This window comes from Phacochoerus africanus, chromosome 8, assembly GCF_016906955.1.
Source record: "Phacochoerus africanus isolate WHEZ1 chromosome 8, ROS_Pafr_v1, whole genome shotgun sequence".
Classification (NCBI taxonomy): Eukaryota; Metazoa; Chordata; class Mammalia; order Artiodactyla; family Suidae; genus Phacochoerus; species Phacochoerus africanus.
Window position 1 is genome coordinate 53,924,745 of NC_062551.1, and position 18,162 is coordinate 53,942,906.

Sequence of the window (18,162 nt, forward strand, 5' to 3'; positions counted from 1 at the left end):
CAATCCCTGGCCTTGCTCAGTGGGTTAAGGATCCAGCGTGGCTGTGGTGGCAGTGTAGGCTGGCAGCTGCAGCTCTGATTCGAACCCTAGCCCAGGAACTTCTATATGCCGTAGGTGCAGCCCTAAAAAGAAAATAATAATAATAATAATAATAATATACCCTTAGGCGTTAAATATTCCTGTGACCAAGGGAAGGGAGGTGGACACAAAGAGTGGTTATGTGAGTTGACTGAGATCAAGTCTGTCTATCCGACTACCCCCCCAGCCCCGAGCCCCCATAACCCTGGCCCAGAATGAACACACCTGGGGAGAACTGTATGAGGATGTAGGAGGGGCTACCCCATGGCTCTGGTAGTTGGGGGTGCAAGGTTGGGGCCTTGCTGCCTGGGTTCAAATCCCAGTTCTGCCCTCTGCAGCTGTGTGATATCCGCCAAGTGCCTTTGCCTCTCTGTGCCTCCGCCTCCTCATTTGTCATGTGGGGATGGTAATATTCCAGCAAGTGGTCTCTAAGGGCTGTTGCCGGAATAAATGAATTAAGGCCCGTAATGTCGTGAGGCATGTGGGGTCAGGGAGCACCGTGAGCATTGCTTTTATTTCTTCAAACCAATATTGACGGAGGGTCTTTGTGTTTGGAAACACTGGCAATCAAGACAGAAACCGCTCCCCCCCCCCAAAAAAAAAAATCCCTGGTCTCATGCAGCTTACAGGCAAGTGGAGAAGAAAGGCAATAAACAAGACATGTAGGAGTTCTCGGCATGGCTCAGCGGTTAACGAATCCGACTAGGAACCATGAGGTTTCAGGTTCGAAACCTCACTCAATGGGTTAAGGATCCAGCGTTGCCATGAGCTGTGGTGTAGGTCACAGGCGCGGCTCGGATCCCGCGTTGCTGTGGCTCTGGTGTAGACAGCTACTGCTCTGATTGGACCACTATTCTGGGAACCTCCATATGCCGTGGGTGTGGCCCTAGAAAAGGCAAACACACACACACACACAGAGGCATGTAAAGCATATGTAAACCGTAACAGTTGGTCTTGGTCAGTGTGATGGGAAAACAGGGCAGGATGAGGGGGTGCAGTGGGTTCGATTGTAAACAGCGTGTCAGGGGAGGCCTGGTCGATAAACAGTGATGTTGGAGCAAAGACCTGCAGGAGGTGAGGGTGCCAGTTATAGGGCTGAATGGAAGATAGAACAGCCAGTGCAAAGGCCCTGAGGCAGGACTCAGCCTGAAGAGTTGAAGGAAGAGCTAAGAGACCTGTGTGGCTGCAGCCCAGTGAGCAAAGGAGAGAGGATGAAGATAAAGGCAGAGGGAGATCAGGGCAGATCTTGAGGGCCCTTGCAATCCCGGTGAGACTTTGGTGTTGCTTGGAATGACACAGAGTGAGGCAAGGTTTTGAGCAGAGGAGGGACAGGAGCTGACTCAGATTCGAATCAGATCCTGCTGGCTGCCAGGTGGGGAGAGTGGACTTTATGGGGAAAGGGTGGAAGCAAGGAGACCAATAAGGAGGTGACTGCAACAGTCCAGGGGAGAGGGGGCAGGGGACAGCAGATTTTAATCTTAGCAAGTTCCCCCAAGGGAAGCCTTCCTATCCGCCTTCTCCAGATGAGGAATCTGAGGCACAGAGGGGTCAAGCTGTGTATTCAAGGTGTCAAATTTAATCATGGAAAGTGAGTTTCTGCAGGAACAGCCAGAAGAAATGCAACCAGAGAAACGCAAGCTTCGGCAGTCTACTAGCAAATCCAGAGAACGAAGGAGGGGAACTTGCTTTTATAGGGAAAAGAGGAGTGGGGTGGGGCTGTGACAACTGAAGAGTCCATTGGAGGAGTCCACAGTAAGAAGGTTTCTCATTGGTTGGGCCGCTACAGTCTCTAATTGGCTGGACCATTGTGGGCGGAGTGAAGCGTTCTTCCTTCTGCTGGACCATAAAGCAGAGGCACCTTCCTGTTGGAGATGGCCTCTAGACTCTCCCAATTTGAGCAAATGAGTGCACGACAGGGCGTGAGTGCCCCCCGCTATAGGCCTGTCCCCACTCCGATTTTATTTGCTTTTTTGGGGGGAGGTTGTTTTTTATTTTTGATTTTTAAAAATGCACCGGTGGCATATGGAAATTCCCAGGCTAGGGGTGGAATCGGAACTGCAGCTTCAGGCCTACACCACAGCCACAGCAACTCGGGATCGAGCCTAGGCTGCAACCTACACCAGAGCTCATGGCAGCGCTGGATCCTTAACCCACTGAATGAGGCCAGGGATGGAACCCACGTCCTCAAGGATACTAGTCAGGTTCCCTACCGCTGAGTCATGACGGGAACTCCCGATCCAATTTTAGATGCGGTTTCTTTTGCTCATTCCACAGAGGTCACACAGCTGGTTAGCCATGGAGCCTGGGTTCAAATCCGAGACTGTCCAACCTCAGCCCATCTCCTTTTGCACCATGGAGGTGGTGACTGAGCTTCCACCACCAGGGAATCCGGACTGGAGATGGGATTGTTTATTGTGCACCTGTTTTCTGCCGGGCACAGGGGATAAAACACAGGAGACAGACACACTGTGTCCTAGTGGCAGAGGAAGGGTGGAGGCTCATTGACAGGTATTTACTGAGAACTCCTATGATGACTACTGTGTGACTTTGAGAAAATATATTAACCTCTCTGGGCCACTATTGCTTCTGGCATGAAGTGGTGCCCTCAATACCCACTTCACGGCGTTCTGGGGAAAGTCTGAGATAATGCATTCCCTTGGTATAGAATTTGCACAAGGGAGGTTCCCCTACCCATTCTCTCAAGCTGGGGCCAGAAGGAAGCCAAACAAGACCTTTGGGGGAGGAGGCCAGAGAAGTGAGCAGGCCCAGGCTATGTAGGGCCTTGAGCTCCAGGCCATGTTGGAAATGGACAGGAAGGAGAGATTGGGGAGCAGACTGGGTTGAGGCTCCAGGGGACAAAGAGGAGACCTGAGCTGGACTGGAACAGTGGGGACCAAGAGGAAGAACCAGGACCTGGAGGACAGAGGGTCGAGGGGCAGGAGGGTCGCCATGTGGGGCCATTCTTAGAGTCTCATGTCCTGGGGTCTCCTTAGCAGGCCAGGCCTCTTCCATGAGGCTAAATGCATCATTGGTCCATTACCCATCCTGTGGGCCATCATCTCTCTGCTGCTCCTCCCGCTGCTGGTCTCCGCCACAGCTCAGTTGTCATCTTCATTCCTCTGCTCCATCCGAGCGATAGCTGCATGCCAGGCCCTGGATGTGGCATGGGAACAAAATAGGCTCAGAACCCAGGGAGAGGAAAGGTCACACCGGGGCCAGATTTAATTATGAGGTGGGGAGAGAGGACGCATAGCACCTGTTTGGGGACATGCAGTAAGATTCGGCTGAGGAGGAATCCAGGTGGGGGCCTCCACGCTCAAGCCCAGAGAATGGCAGGGGTCAGCATTCCTGGCAGAACAAACAGCAGATACAGAGGCCAGAGGTTGGAATAGTGCTCGATGCACTGGGGGGCTTGGGCTGGTGTCGGGGTATGGGGGAAGGAAGGCCTGGAACAGAGCTGCAGGACTTGAGGTTCAAGTCTCAGTTCTGATTGGTACTTGCCACGTGACCTTGGCCATATGACTTCCCCTCCCGCCCCCTCCATCTTCTCATCTGTAGCCTCGTAACATGCAAGGCGGTCTCAGCTCTCCAGCATTCATCCCTTGATTATTTATCAAATACTGATGCCCAGTCATTTACTGAGCATCTGGTTGTTCTGGGCTCAGAAGAAGCCATAGTAAGGTGTGGACACTGTTGACCAGGAATGAGGCTGGGTTTGGGGAGTTTCTAACATGCCCACAGGGGATTCTAACGTGCCGGGGGCTGAGAACCAGGGAGGCAGGTGAAAGGAGATGACAAGCCTCTTTGACTTTCCCTAACTTTTTTACTGGTAACCCCCTTCCTTCATTCACTCATTTGTTAATAACACATTCATTCATCCACACATTCATTCATTCACCCATTTATTTGTTCATCCACATATGCATTCATTCCGGCAAATACCCGCTGAGCCCCAGATGCTAAGTGCTGATGGAGATGGCAGGGCATCCTTGCATTCAGTGAGTATTTCAGGGACTCCTGAAGGGCACAGGATCTTTTCCTTGTTGGCAACTCCGTTTCCCTTTCCTGTAAGCTGGCGGGAGCGGGGGGTGTTTCTCCCTCAAGGAGCTGTTGGTAAAGATCAAAGACTAAAATAGTGCGGGATGCTAACGGGAGCTTCAGTGTCCTGAGCATTTATCAGGAGCCAGGTGTTTAATATATACTATCCTTTTTAATCTTTAGGTAGGATTAAAACCCTGAGGTAGAGATTACTGTTATCTTCATGCGACAAATGAGGAAACTGAAGCACAAAGAGGCCAGATCTGCTGCCCAGGGCACCAGAGAGCGCGTGTGACCCATCAGAGCTAAGGCCCAGGCACTTAGCAGTTAATCTGCCTGGTAACTGGTGACCTCACAGCTCCGCTCCCTGGACTAAATCTGCCTGGCAACTAGTGACATCACGAATTCCCTGCCCATGCTCAGTCTATGGGCTAACCAATGACATCACGGAACAATAAAGTAACGCCTGTGTGCTGAGGGCCTACTATGTGCCAAAGGCTGTGCGGAGCAGCCCCACCTCTTGGCTCGCACAATGCCCGGTGTTGCTTCTGTTACTGGGTATAATAACAACAGTAATTTTAGTCCAGATGTATTGAATTTGTACTACAAGCCAAACTCTATTTTAAACATTTTTATTTCTAATGGTGCATTAAACCTTCCCACTAGCTCTATTTTTAAAAAATCAACAAATATTTATATAGTGCAAACTCCTGTGCCAGACCCAGTTCTCAGCACTTTTGACAGGCTCACAACAACCCTATAAGGTAATGTTTATAATCTCCCTTGTATGAATGGAAGAACTGAGGCACAGAGAGGTTGAACGACTTGTCCACAGCCACACAGCTGGTGGGAGGTAGAATTCAAACTCTTGTATTCTGGCTCCAGGGTTTATGCTGTTAACCAAGACACGAAGCTATTTATATCCTTGTTTTTAGAGTTAAGGAAACGGGAGTTCCCGTCATGGCGCAGTGGTTAACGAATCCGACTAGGAACCATGAGGTTGCAGGTTCGATCCCTGCCCTTGCTCAGTGGGTTAACGATCCGGTGTTGCCGTGAGCTGTGGTGGTGGAGGTCGCAGACTTGGCTTGGATCCTGCGTTGCTGTGGCTCTGGCGTAGGCTGGTGGCTACAGCTCCGATTCGACGCCTAGCCTGGGAACCTCCATATGCCGTGGGAGCGGCCCAGGAAATGGCAAAAAGACCAAAAAAAAAAAAAATTAGAGTTAAGGAAACGGAGGCCAAGAAGGATTAAGCAGATGAGGAAGAATTAACAGAAAAAGCCTATTTGTGCAAGCCATCTGGGGTTTCAACCTCATGGGGCCCAACACCTCGCCTCCTTTTTATTAAAAACAATTGATTTTTGTTTTCGTTTTTTTTTTTTTTTTTTTTTTTTTTTGCTTTTCAGGGCCGCACCCATGGCCTCCGTTAGGATGCGTGTCGAATCCCTGGCCTTGCTCAGTGGGTTAAAGATCTGGCCTTGCCACATGAGTCGCAGGTGCAGCTTGGATCCCGTGTTGCCATGGCTGTGGTTTAGGCCTGTAGCTGCTGCTCCAATTCGACCCCTAGCTCTATTCAACCCCTAGCCTGGGACCCTCCATGTGCCACAGATGCAGCCATAAAAACAGAAAAAAACATTAAGTTTCTGAGCTTCATCTATGTGGTCAGACCCAAGCCCTCATTTTTTTTTCCTTTTTTTTTTTTTTTGCCTTGCCTGCAGCATTCAGAAGTTCCCAGGCTAGGGATGGAACCCATCATGCCACAGCAGTGACTTGAGCCACTGCAGGGATAACGCCAGATCCTTAACTCAGGGAACTCCCTAGCCTTTTTTTTTTTTTTTTTTAAGTTTTATTGAAGTATAATTAATTTACAAGGTTGTGGGTTTTTTGCCTTTTTTTTTTTTTTTTTTTTAGGGCCACACCCACAGCATATGGAAGTTCCTAGGCTCAGGGTTGAATCAGAGCTGTAGCTGCCGGCCTCCACCACAGCCACAGCCACAGCCACACCAGGTCTAAGCCATGTCTGGGACATACAACACAGCTCACAGCAACACTGGATCCTTAATGCACTGAGCGAGGCCAGGGATCTAACCCACATCCTCGTGGATACTCATTGGGTTCATTAACTGCTGAGCCAAGATGGGAACGCCTAATTTTTTATTTAAAAAAAAATATTTTTAAAGGAGGTGTTTCATTTTTTTAACCTGGCCCGCTTTATATAACAGAATATTTGTAAATCCTCTTCACTACCCTGAAATGAAATCCACAAACATGCATAACCCATTTACATACACAATCCCCCCCCCCCAGTTCAATGTATACTAGAAATGACCACAGATGGAAAGCAGCAGCTATAACTAGGCAGATACAGGCTTCATGGTGCCTGAAGCTTATACTATTTTGAGGGGATTCTCCTTAAGAAAAAAAAAATCGGGGAGTTTCTGTTGTGGCTCAGAGATAAAGAACCCAAGTAGTATACATGAGGACGAGGGTTCGATTCCTGGCCCTGGTCAGTGGGTTAATGATCCGGTGTTGCCTTGAGCTGTGGTGTAGGTCACAGACATGGCTCTGATCTGGCATTGCTACGGCTATGGCCAGCAGCTGCAGCTCTGATTTGACCCCCAGCCTGGGAACCTCCATATGCTGAAGGTGTAGTCCTAAAAAAAAATAACTAAATACATAAAATAAAACAAAATCAGTACATGTGTGTGCAACATTAGGCAAAAAGAATATTTGCTGAGAAGAAGAAAAGAAATGACAATGAGTTGTTTCATCTTGAAAGCTGGCACATACACCTCGGACATTCTAGAAAAGTAACACACCAACTTGTGGCTTCAAACCTGAGTCTTCTCTTCCATCCCGTGCTTTCGGTGCCAAGCACCCTTGGACATGTGGTGTCTTGATCTCACTTCGGTCCCCAGCCTTCCTGTCGTTATGTCCAGCAGGTGTTCTGGAAGCAGTTCCTGCACCAGCCAACTTGCCACCCTGTGATGGTACAGAGATGTGACGGCAAACCTTGTAAATATCCCACCAACGTCCAGTGCAAGTCAACCTCACTTTAGCCAGGTCCCCAAAATACCTACCCCTCTCCCACACCAGGGATAGGAGGCGCCGGGGACGTTACAAGAGTCATTGGATTAAATGCATTGCTCCTCAAACAGGTCACTTTGGAAATTCTAACCTCCGCTCTGCAAATATATTGCAGGATTTTCGGAAAAACAGCTTGAGTGAGGGGCTTAAAGCTTAAGATGTTTCTAGCTTCCTGGCGACTCCACATCTGGGTTTCACGGGTGGTCTCTGCCACTCTGTGGCCACCTAGGAGTGGGCAGGGGGCCTGGCCCCTTTGGCCGCTGTTTGTACAATGAGGTGTGACTTGGCGTCTTCCTCGAGGGCTGGAGCGAAGAGGAAATGTGTGGAAAGCGCTTCAGCCCACTTGGCAGGTGTGAAGTGATGCATGTCCCGCCAGCTGTGTGGCTTGGGGCAAGTCCCTCAACCTCTCTGTGCCTCTTCAAAGCGGGAGAGTAATTGCTGTCGCCTCATAGGATCATGATGGGGGGGGGGGTCGGTGAATTAGCCTCACTTTGCCGATGAGGGTACGAGACCCAGAGAAGATTCCTTGCCTCCCTCAGCCCCTTGCTTGACCTCCCCCACCTGGCCTGAGAGTCCGCGGCCACTTTCTGCTGCCGAGTGTCCTGGAGGCCTCAGCCGTGAAGCTGGACCCCTGTGCAGGCTCCTAGGACCTTGAAGGATGCTCAAAGGCAGGCCCCCGCCCCCCCCCCGGGGAGGTTGACCCCCGCCTGGCCTCCTCCGCAGTCCTCCGCGTTCCTCACGGTGTCTCCCCCACCCTCCTACAGCCAGAATTTGTCAGGCGAATACTTCCGGTACAAAGGCATCCCCTTCCCCGTGGGCGTCTACTCCCCAGAAAGCATCAGCATCGCAGAGAACGCCAAGGTGCAGGATGACGACATCTTCATCATCACCTACCCCAAGTCAGGTATCTGCTGGGCGGATGCGGGGGTGGGGTGGGGGCGGGGCCAGGGAGAAGGGGCGGGGCCAGGAGGGGCGGGCGGGGCCAGGGAGAGGGTTGGGGGCGGGGCCAGGGAGAGGGCTGGGGCGGGGCCAGGGAGAGGGATGGGGGCGGGGCCAGGGAGAGGGTTGGGGGCGGGCAGAAGATGAGAAGGGCAGACGGGGAGTCAGAGTCGCATCGTGGCTCAGAGGTAATGAACCTGACTAGTATCCATGAAGGCATGGGTTCTGTCTTTTCTAGAAAGTCGCGGAAATGGAGTCAGACCCTATGTAGCTTTAGAGACTGACTTCTCTCATTCAGCTTCATTCAAGATGTATTTTTTATTGCTGAGGAATATTCCATCAGCTGGATGGACCATGGTGGGTCTATCCATTCATCTGTGGAAGGACACTGGGTGTTTAGTTTTATTTTGTTTCCAGTTCGGAGTGAGTATGGATAAGTTGCTATGAAGCTTTGCATGGGAGTCTCTGCATGGAAATATGTTTTCATTTATCTTGGATAATTACTTAGAGGATGGCTGAGTTTATGGGACGTCTGTACGCTTCACTATATGAGAAACTGCCAAACTGGTTTCCTAAGTGGGAACCATCTTGGAGTTTCTGTTGTTGCTCAGCGAGTTAAGAACCCTACAAGTGTCTGTGAGGACAAGGGTTCGACTCCTGGTCTCACTTGGGGGGTTAAGGATTTGGTGTTGCTGTGGCTGTGATATAAGCTGGCAGCTGCAGCTCCAATTCAGCCCCTAGCCTGGGAACTTCCAGATGCCGCGGGTACAGCCCTAAAAAGACAGAAAAATATATATATAGTGGGAACCATCTTGAATTATCTGGGCAAGCTAGTTTACCATCGTGCATTCTCGCCGGCAACGTAGGTGGGTTCCAGTTGCTACACTTCCTTGTTAGCACTTGATATTGTCAGGGTTTTTTTTTAAGCCATTCTAACAGATGTGTTCTGGTATCGCAATTGTCATTTGAATTTGTGTGTCTCTAGTGGCTAATGAAGTTGAGCATGTTTTCATGGGCTTATTAGCCATTGTATATCTTCTTCAGTGATGTGTTCAAATTTTTTTTGCCCTTTTTAATTGGATTGTTTTCTAATTACTGAGTTTGGAGAGTTCTGTATATAATCCGAGTATACATCCTTAATCAGATATGCCTCTTGCGAATATTTTCTCTGAGTCCATGGCTTGTCTTTTCACTTTCTTTTCAGTGTCTTCTTAAAGAAAAAGTTTACTTTTTTTTTTTTTTTTTGCTTTTTAGGGCCACACCCATGGCATATGGAGGTTCCCAGGCTAAGGGTCTAATAGGAGCTACAGCTGCTGGCCTGCACCACAGCTGCAGCAACACAAGATCCGAGCCATGCCTGTGACCTACACCACAGCTCACGGCAACGGTGGACCCTTAACCCACTGAGCGAGGCCAGGGATTGAACCCTCAACCTCCAGGCACCTAGTCGTATTCTTTTCCTCTGCACCACAACGGGAACTCCCAAAACTGTACTCTTAAAAATGGTTAAATTGGTCAATTTTATGTTAAGTATCTTTTACCACACACCCGGAAAAAAAAAAAAAATATATATATATATATATAGACTGGTAACGGAATTACCAAAGGGTATAGAGGACCTAACGGATACAGAAAGAGCTGATACAAGGAGCCTCCCTTCCCTTTAAGGCTGAAGCAGGTCACCTAAGGAAATTTTCTGGGGCGTCTGCTGGGGGCGAGGGGTATCACTAGTGTCAAGCCATTGCACCGCTGGTCGCTGTCCATCACTAGAGCCTGCGGAGAAGCAGAACGAGGAAGCGAAACCTCATCGTTCTGCAGGGTTCCTCCAGCGCCCTCTACTGACAGATTTTAGCATTGCGCTAGCTGGCAAAGGGTATGTTCATAGGGTCCTGCTCCGGTGTCATAAACCAGGGCAACCAAGCGGGGATTTGGGGCTGAGAGGCAGTACGTTGGGATGTGGCACAGAGTCGTTGTCAGAATTCAAGACAATATAATACTAATGCCAAGTGATTGTTAGCATAATTATTATTATTTCTCATCTGACCTGCCTGTAGTCTCCTGGATTCCAGACCTATGAACTGAGTCATTGATGAGATTCCAACTGATGTTTGTGGCTCCCCAAAGAAATCAAGGGCTTATCCCCAAGAAGGGGCAGTGAGAAGAGCTGAGGGTTTTTAGTTTGTTTGTTTGTTTGTTGTCTTTTTAGGGCCGCACCCGCGGCATATAGAGGTTCCCAGGCTAGGGGTCTAATCAGAGCTGTAGCCACCGGCCTACACCATAGCCACAGCAACTCAGAATCCAAGCCGCGTCTGGGACCTACACCACAGCTCACAGGGAGGCCTGATCCTTAACCCACTAAGTGAGGCCGAGGGATCAAACCCTTGTCTTCATTGATGCTAGTCGGGTTTGCTAACCGCTGAGCCATGATGGAAACTCCCAAAAGCTGAGATTTTAAGACTAGACACCTGGCTTCAATTCCAGCTTCCTCTGTATTAGCAGAGTCCTTCATAAGCCTCAGAATCTCAGAAGCTGAACTCAATGGAAGTTTATTTCTCATTTCTATAAACTCTCACTGGTGCGTGAGGGAGGGGGGACGTGGGGGGACTCCAGCATCCCAGCTCCTTCCGTCTTATGGCTCTGCCCTCCCCGGGGCCCCCAGTTTCCACTGGCATCCATGGCTCGAGCCAGCAGAGAGAGGAGGGGGATGTCACATGGCAGGTGTTTACAGGACAGGCCTGGAAATGTCTGCAGATGGCTGCCACCTGCACTTCCTTGGCTGGAACTCAGTCACATGGCCCCACACGTAGCTGCAGGGGAGGCTAGAAAAATGTAGTCCTGTCATGTTCATGGCAGGGAATTGAAATGGGGTTAGGTGGACACTAGCCAGTCCCAGCCACATGCCACTGCCTAGCCTTATCACCTTGGCTAGCAACTTAGTTTCTTTGAGCTTCAGCTTCCTGCTTTAAAAATAAAGATAACCAGTGTTCCCATTGTGGCTCAGCAGGTTAAGAACATACCCATGAATTTGCAGGTTTGAACCCTGGCCTCGCTCAGTGGGTTAAGGATCCAGGTGTGGCCCTGAGCTGTGGTGTAGGTCTCAGATATGGCTCAGATCCCGCACTGCCATGGCTGTGGCATAGGCCGGCAGCTGCAGCTCTGAAGCTCCGATTCAACCCCAGCCAGGGAACTTCCATATGTCGCAGGTTTAGCCCTAAAAAGCAAAAAAAAAAAAAAAAAAAATCAACTTTAACCTCTTTCCTGGTTGTGAGGGATCTGAAATAAAACATGTAGCAAATTGTGCCATAAAGGCAGCCATTATGAATTTGATCATATCCCCCCTTCACCCCTCCCCACCTCTAATCAACTCACCCAATTTCTCCCGACAGGCACCAACTGGATGATCGAGATCATCAGCTTAATCCTCAAGGACGGGGACCCCTCCTGGATCCAATCGGTGCCCATCTGGAAGCGGTCGCCCTGGTGCGAGGCCATCATGGGTGCCTTCAGCCTCCCCGACCAGCCCAGCCCCCGCCTCATGAGTTCCCACCTCCCCATCCAGCTCTTCACCAAGGCCTTCTTCAACTCCAAGGCCAAGGTGCGGGAGGAGGGAGGGGAGTGTGTGTTGGGGAGGAGTGCCAAGCCAGTCGATGATTTATTGTGCTCCTACTCTGTGCCTGGCCCTGATCTAGAACAGCAGCAAATCCAGCAGCGCAACACCTGCCCTGTGAACCCACGCTCTAAAGGGGAACAGGCAGAGAAGAGATGGGGTAAATGAGGACCATACTGAACGCAGCCAAGGAGATCAATTTCTGTTCTGGAGGAGAGGGGCGGGGTTAGAGTCAAACAAGGAAGAGGGGGCGTGGTTAGAGTTAAGCAAGGAGGAGGGGGCGTGGTTAGAGTTAAGCTAGGAGGAGGGGGCGTGGTTAGAGTTAGGCAAGGAGGAGAGGGGCGGGGTTAGAGTTAGGGATGCGGTTGCAGTTGTAAACAGGGTGGTCAAGGGAGGGCTCAGTAAGAAGGTGCCATTTGAGCAAAGACCTGGGAGGTGAGGAAGAAGCCAATGGGGAGTCTGGGGGAAGAACATTCCAGGCAGAGGCAAGAGCAGGTGCAAAATAACTGACCCTGGAGTTCCAGGAATTCCCGTCGTGGAGCAGTGGAAAACGAATCCATGGGGTGGCGGATTCGATCCTTGGCCCGGTTCAATGCGTTAAGGATCCTGTGTGGCTGTGGCTGTGGTATAGGCCGGCAGCTGTAGCTCCAATTCGACCCCTAGCCTGGGAACTTTATATGCCGCCAGTTGGCCCTAAAAAGCCAAAACAAAAACAAAAACAAAAACAAAAACAAACCAACCAACAAACAACTGTTCCTGCACTTGGTCTGGAAACAGCCCCTCCCTCTTCCTAGAATGTGGTTGGAGAGGAGAGCTCACCCTCCTGTGGATTGAAGTGACCGGGTCTGAGCTCCCGTTAGCTAGGAAGTCCCCTGAGACGTCTACCCTGAGTCCTTCCTGCTGCAGGATCAGAAGGCTGGAGGGGACGCAGCCTCAGAGGCTGACACCTTCTCCCAACACTCGTGCACAGGTCATCTACTTGGGCCGAAACCCCCGGGATGTGCTGGTTTCGCTCTATCATTACTCCAAGATCGCCAGGCAGCTGAAGGACCCGGGCACGCCTGACCAGTTCCTGCAGAACTTTCTCAAAGGCGAAGGTGAGGACTGGGGAGGCGCCCCTAGTGGACCCGATGGGAAGGACAGGGGAGGGAAAAGAACGAGTGGGGGGAGGCCTCCAGCTCTGAGGGGCCAAGCCTGGGGCCATGTGGGGCTAGCGGGGGCCCCCTCTGAGCCCCCCAGTGGGCGTGGCCCGGCTGCCCACCCACCCCTCACCCCCCTTCCCCTCTGTCCGCAGTGCAGTTTGGCTCCTGGTTCGACCACATTAAGGGCTGGATTCGGATGCGGGGCAAAGAGAACTTCCTGTTTATCACCTACGAGGAGCTGCAGCAGGTGACTCCCCCTCCCCCACCTCAGCCCACCCCGCCCCCGCCGCGCACCTGCCAGCCTCCCTTCCCGGAAGGCAAAGAGCTCAGGAAAAGAGGCCAGCGGGGAAGGAAGGTCTGGAGTGGGTGTGGGCACGATTTTCAGAAAGGTGGTTGGGGGATGGAGTTCCCGCTGTGGTGCAGGGGGTGAATGATCCCGCTTGTCTCGGTGGCATTGCTGGTTCGATCCCCAGCCGGGCTTAGGGGTTAAGAATCCGGTGTTGTCGAAGGTCCGGTGTAGGTCCCAGATGCGCCTGGGATTTGATCCCCGGCCCAGGAACATTCATATGCCACAGGTGTGGCCGAAAAAGAAAAAAAGGGATGATCGGGGAGAGCCATGGCACTATCTGGGGAAAAGTGTCCTGGGCCCAGGGAACAGCCATTGCCAAGGCCGTGGGTGACAGTGTCCAGGCAACCAAAGAGGCTTGTCGTGGCCAAAACCAAGAGAGGGAGTAGGGCGGGACAGAGAGGGGGCAGGACTCTAGTGAGGCTCGGGCTTTTCTTGGAGCAGGTGGGAGCCACAGGGGGGGCTCTGAGCAGGGGAGGTGACAGGTTGAATGGAGATCATGCAAAACTGTGACACAGGGGGAAGTGAGGACAGTTTCCTGATGGTTGGGACCTGAAGGGCAGAAGGAAGCAGGGAAGGAAACCGCCTTTGAAGGGAGATGGGAGCCCGTCTGGACCCCTTCGCACATCCCTGGGGCAGACACCTGGGAGAGAGAGGCCTTCTAGCTGGGGCAGTCAGGGAGGGCTGCCTGGAAGACGGGGCCACGAAGAATGTCGCAGCTTTGCCCCGCTGCAGGGAGGCTGTCGGGCTTCTAGATGGACCACTCGGCAGTGAACAGGTCAGCTGTTCTAAGTTCTTAACAAAGATCTACCCTGAGAGGCTGGGAAACTAAGATGCTCCCAGTCATGTGCCTTCATCAACAGCCCCAAACACGTTGTCTTCCTGTTTGTGCAGTTCATGTATTTTTTGTATCTCCTTTCTGTCCGTACTTGGTGTGGCAGAAAGAGCCCGGATCTGGGTGTTCCCAAAGCTGTTAAAATCTTCTTCAAAATCTCGCAGAGCCTCGGAAGTCTATCCTGAAAACGGGTGACAAACTAGAGATGCACAAGGACCTCAATACCTGGCAGTGGCATGTTATAAGCATCTGACAGCAAAAGTACAGCAAAGTGTTAGTACAGTGTGCAAAGGCAGAGGGATTGGGTTCTGAGCGAGGGCCCCTCTGAATAGTAAGAACCATAATAACAGATGCTTCAGCCTCCTGAGGGCTGACAACTGCCAGCCACCGAATACTGCCCACGGATGATCCCATCCAACCCTCACAAGAAGCAGACAGGGGAGGTACAGACAAGATCAAACCACAAGAAATTGCTGACATTTAACCCATTTTGAGCTGCAAAAAAAAAAAAAAAAATGGTCCTGTTTAATGGTTCATCCCCAAATCGTCATTGCCCCCATTTTTTTTTTTCCCTTTTCTGGGGCCGCTCCCGCGGCATATGGAGGTTCCCAGGCTACGGGTCTAATTGGAGCTGTAGCTGCCGGCCTACACCACAGCCACAGCAACTCGGGATCCCAGCCGTGTCTGTGACCTACATCACAGCTCATGGCAACGCTGGATCTGTAACCCACTGAGCAAGGCCAGGGATCAAACCCGCAACCTCATGGTTCCTAGTTGGATTCGCTAACCGCAGAGCCATGGCAGGAACTCCTGCCCCCATTTTATAGAGGAGGAAACTGAGGGTTTATAACCCAAAGAGGGCTGAGGACTTGTCTGAGGCAAGCACCTCTTCACTGCAGACCCCATGGGTTTGATTTTTTTTTTTTCCTACCTTGGTAAATCTCTTTTGATGGAAAGATCCAGAAAAGATTTTGGCATTACCCCTCCTCTCTCTTTTCCATCAAGCTTTATTCTCCAAACCCAAAACTGGGCCACATAGCCTGACAGAGTTTCTGGGCCGCCCCTGGGTGTGAGGAGCTGCCAACATGTTAGAATTTCTAGGCCACATCAGTGATTCAAGAGGATAAAGGGATGGAGGCTTATGAAACCAAGAATGACCTGGAAAATTGGGGCCGTGGGGTCAGCAGAGCTGACCAGAAGGCTGGCTATGCCAGGCGCTGCAAATCACAGAGGGCAGGGAGATAGAACGGAAGACAGGGGCTTTGGGGACTCAGTTGTGAGCTCTTCCTTGGCTGTGTGACCCTGGACAGGTGTCCTCCCCTCTCTGGGCCTCCATTTACCTATTGGGACAATGACACCTCTGTGCCAGGCTATTGAGAGAATCGGCACAAATACACATGAGAGGCTTGGTCCAGAGATTGGTACACAGTAGGCACTCAAGGGGAGTTCCCTGGTGGCTCAGCGGGTTAAGGATCTGGCACTGTCACTGCTGTGGCTCAGATGCGATCCCTGACTCAGGAACTTCTGCATGACGTGATGGCGGCCAAAAAAATAAAGAAGTGGCGGCCTATGTTGTGTGTCACAGGAGATGCTCAATTCATAGTGACTTTTTAATATGAAGGGGATCCTGCATAAGATGCTGGATGGACATCTGTCCCCTACTGTGACCTCTGACCTTGCCCCTTCCCTCCCTCCCACAAAACTCTCCAAAACCCCAAACTGAAAAAACCCTCAGAGGCCACAGCCCAACCCCTTGGCTGGGAGGTGGGGAAACTGAGGCAAAGATTCCAGGTCTGGGCTGGGATTCAGGCATCCAAATACTGGGTTTGGTGTCCCTTTCTCACCCGCAGTCCCCTCTCTCTGCCAACCCATCCCCTGAACCCTGTCCCCTGCCCCCAGGATCTCCACAGCTCCGTGCAGCGCGTCTGCCAGTTCCTGGGCCGGCCACTGGGCAAGGAGGCGCTGGACTCCGTTGTGGCTCACTCGGCCTTCAATGCCATGAAGGCCAACGCCATGTCTAACTTCACGCTGCTGCCCACCAGCCTGCTGGACCAGCGCCGTGGTGCCTTCCTCCGGAAAGGTGAGGGGATTCTGGGGTTCCAAGCCCCCTGAGGCCACTGCTTGGCTGTGTGGCTTGGGCAAGTTACTTAACCTCTCTGGGCCTGTTTCGCCAGCTGTTACATGGGAGTGCTCCGAAGAGAACTGCCTTCGTGGGGTCACTGTGGACCCAGGACTGACACCCTCCTGCAACAGGGCTTAGTATGGGGCCTGGCACACAGCAGGTGCTGAGGCCCTGTCTGCCGTTCCCGGCCCAGCACACTCCCAGAGAGTTCCAGATGGGAAGAAAAGGCTGGCCAAAGCCAGCCCTGAACCACAGTGAGGCTACTGAGAATCTTTGTGAACGCTTCTTAGTTTTAATGTTCACCCAGAAATATTCAAGTGTTGGGTTTCGGGGTGAGGGTAGGAGTGTCAGTTTTCTAGTCCTGCTGTAACCAAATACCCCAAACTTAGTGGATTAAAACAACACACATGCAGAGTTCCCCTTGTGGCTCAGCAGTGACTAACCCGACTACTATCCCTGAGGATGTGGATTCGATCCCTGGCCTCACTCAGTGGGTTAAAGATTTGGCGTTGCCGTGAGCTGTGGTGTGGGTCGCAGAAGCGGCTTGGATCTGGCATTGCTGTGGCTGTGGTATAGGCCAGCAGAGGTAGCTCCGATTTGACCCCCAGCCTGAGAACCTCCATATGCTGCAGGTGTGGCCCTAAAAAAACAACACACACACAAGCAATGCCAAGGTCAGAAGTCCAAAATCAGTCTCACTGGGCAAAATTAAAGTGTCAACCAAAATTAATACGTGCATAACCTAAAGAAATAAATAACCTAGGGAAGGAAGAAGGAAAGAAAGAAAAGGAAAGAGAAGGAAAGAAAGGCAGGAAGGAAGGAGGGAGGAAGGAGTTCCCTGGTGGCCAAACAGTTAAGGATTTGATACTGTCACCACCGTGGTTCAGTTCACTGCTGTAGCACTGGTTCAATCCCTGGCCCAGGAACTTCTGCACATGGTGGGCGTGGCCAAAAAATAAATGAAGCGGCAGGGCCGAGTTCTTCCCCGGGGCTCCAGGGGAGCCCCATGTGCATCTCTTGGTTTACCACGCCTTCCTCCATCTTCAGAGCATCTTCTGCTCTCTGACTCTGACCCTCCGGACCCTCTTAGAAGGATGTTTGCAATTAAATGGGGTCCACCCAAATAATCCGGGCTCTCCTCCCCATCGCACGATCTTTAACTTAATCACATTTTCAGCGCGATGCCTGGCACCCACCCACCGAGGGCAGGGAAAACACTGATTCCCAGTCTCAGAGCAATCGTGGAGGTAGCGCGGGCGGGGGTGGGGGGGGGGCGTTGCAGGAGCAGTAGAGGGAGGAAACGCTGGTGCAGCCGGGGAAGTGAGGGACAGGTCACAGAGGAGGTGACACAGGGGCTGGGAAGGGTGTGAAGGATGCTAGATGGGGCGGCGGATGTTCTTGGTAGGATTTAAGAGGCCGGTGGAGGGAGGTCAGAGGTCGTCTGGAGGGGTAAGGAGGGCGGTGGGAGCTGAGGGAGGGAGGGACGGAGCGGGAGAGTAAAGTGCCCAGGGGTCTGGCCAGTGTGTCACCCATCATCGTAGGAGGTTAAGGGGCAAAGTGGAGACGGAGGGGGTGGCAGGGGAAGATCTGTGCGCTGGCACAGGGAACACCACGGGCAAAGGCGGCCACGTGGGAGCCAGAGTGTTGCGGGCGGGGAACGAGGTTCCGAATGCTCCTCACCTCTGCTGTCCCTCCCTGCCCTGCAGGGGTCTGCGGTGACTGGAAGAACCACTTCACGGTGGCGCAGAGCGAAGCCTTCGACCGCGTCTACCGCGAGCAGATGCGGGGGCTGCCGACCTTCCCCTGGGACAAGACCCCCGAGGACGCCCGCCCGGACCCCGACCCCAGCCCCGATCCTAACCCCAGCCCGGGCCAGGCCTCCGAGGTCCCCCACCCGTGACCCTAGGAATAAAATTATTCGTGCCCCGGCTCCTCGATGCGCTGTGGAGGTGGCGTGCCGCAGGAGGGCGG

The 18,162-nt window shown here is 52.1% G+C and overlaps 1 protein-coding gene across 1 annotated transcript in view; it reads left to right on the plus strand.

Annotated features, from left to right (window-relative positions):
* Positions 1 to 18,121, plus strand: part of SULT2B1 (sulfotransferase family 2B member 1) — a 35,042-nt gene extending 16,921 nt beyond the window's left edge. The window contains exons 2-7 of the mRNA XM_047792470.1: positions 7,965 to 8,104; positions 11,526 to 11,734; positions 12,717 to 12,843; positions 13,041 to 13,135; positions 15,969 to 16,149; positions 17,898 to 18,121. Of these exons, the coding sequence (XP_047648426.1) occupies positions 7,965 to 8,104; positions 11,526 to 11,734; positions 12,717 to 12,843; positions 13,041 to 13,135; positions 15,969 to 16,149; positions 17,898 to 18,091 (946 nt within the window). The 3' untranslated portion in view covers positions 18,092 to 18,121. The remainder of the gene's footprint in view (positions 1 to 7,964; positions 8,105 to 11,525; positions 11,735 to 12,716; positions 12,844 to 13,040; positions 13,136 to 15,968; positions 16,150 to 17,897) is intronic.
* Positions 18,122 to 18,162: the final 41 nt, after the last annotated feature.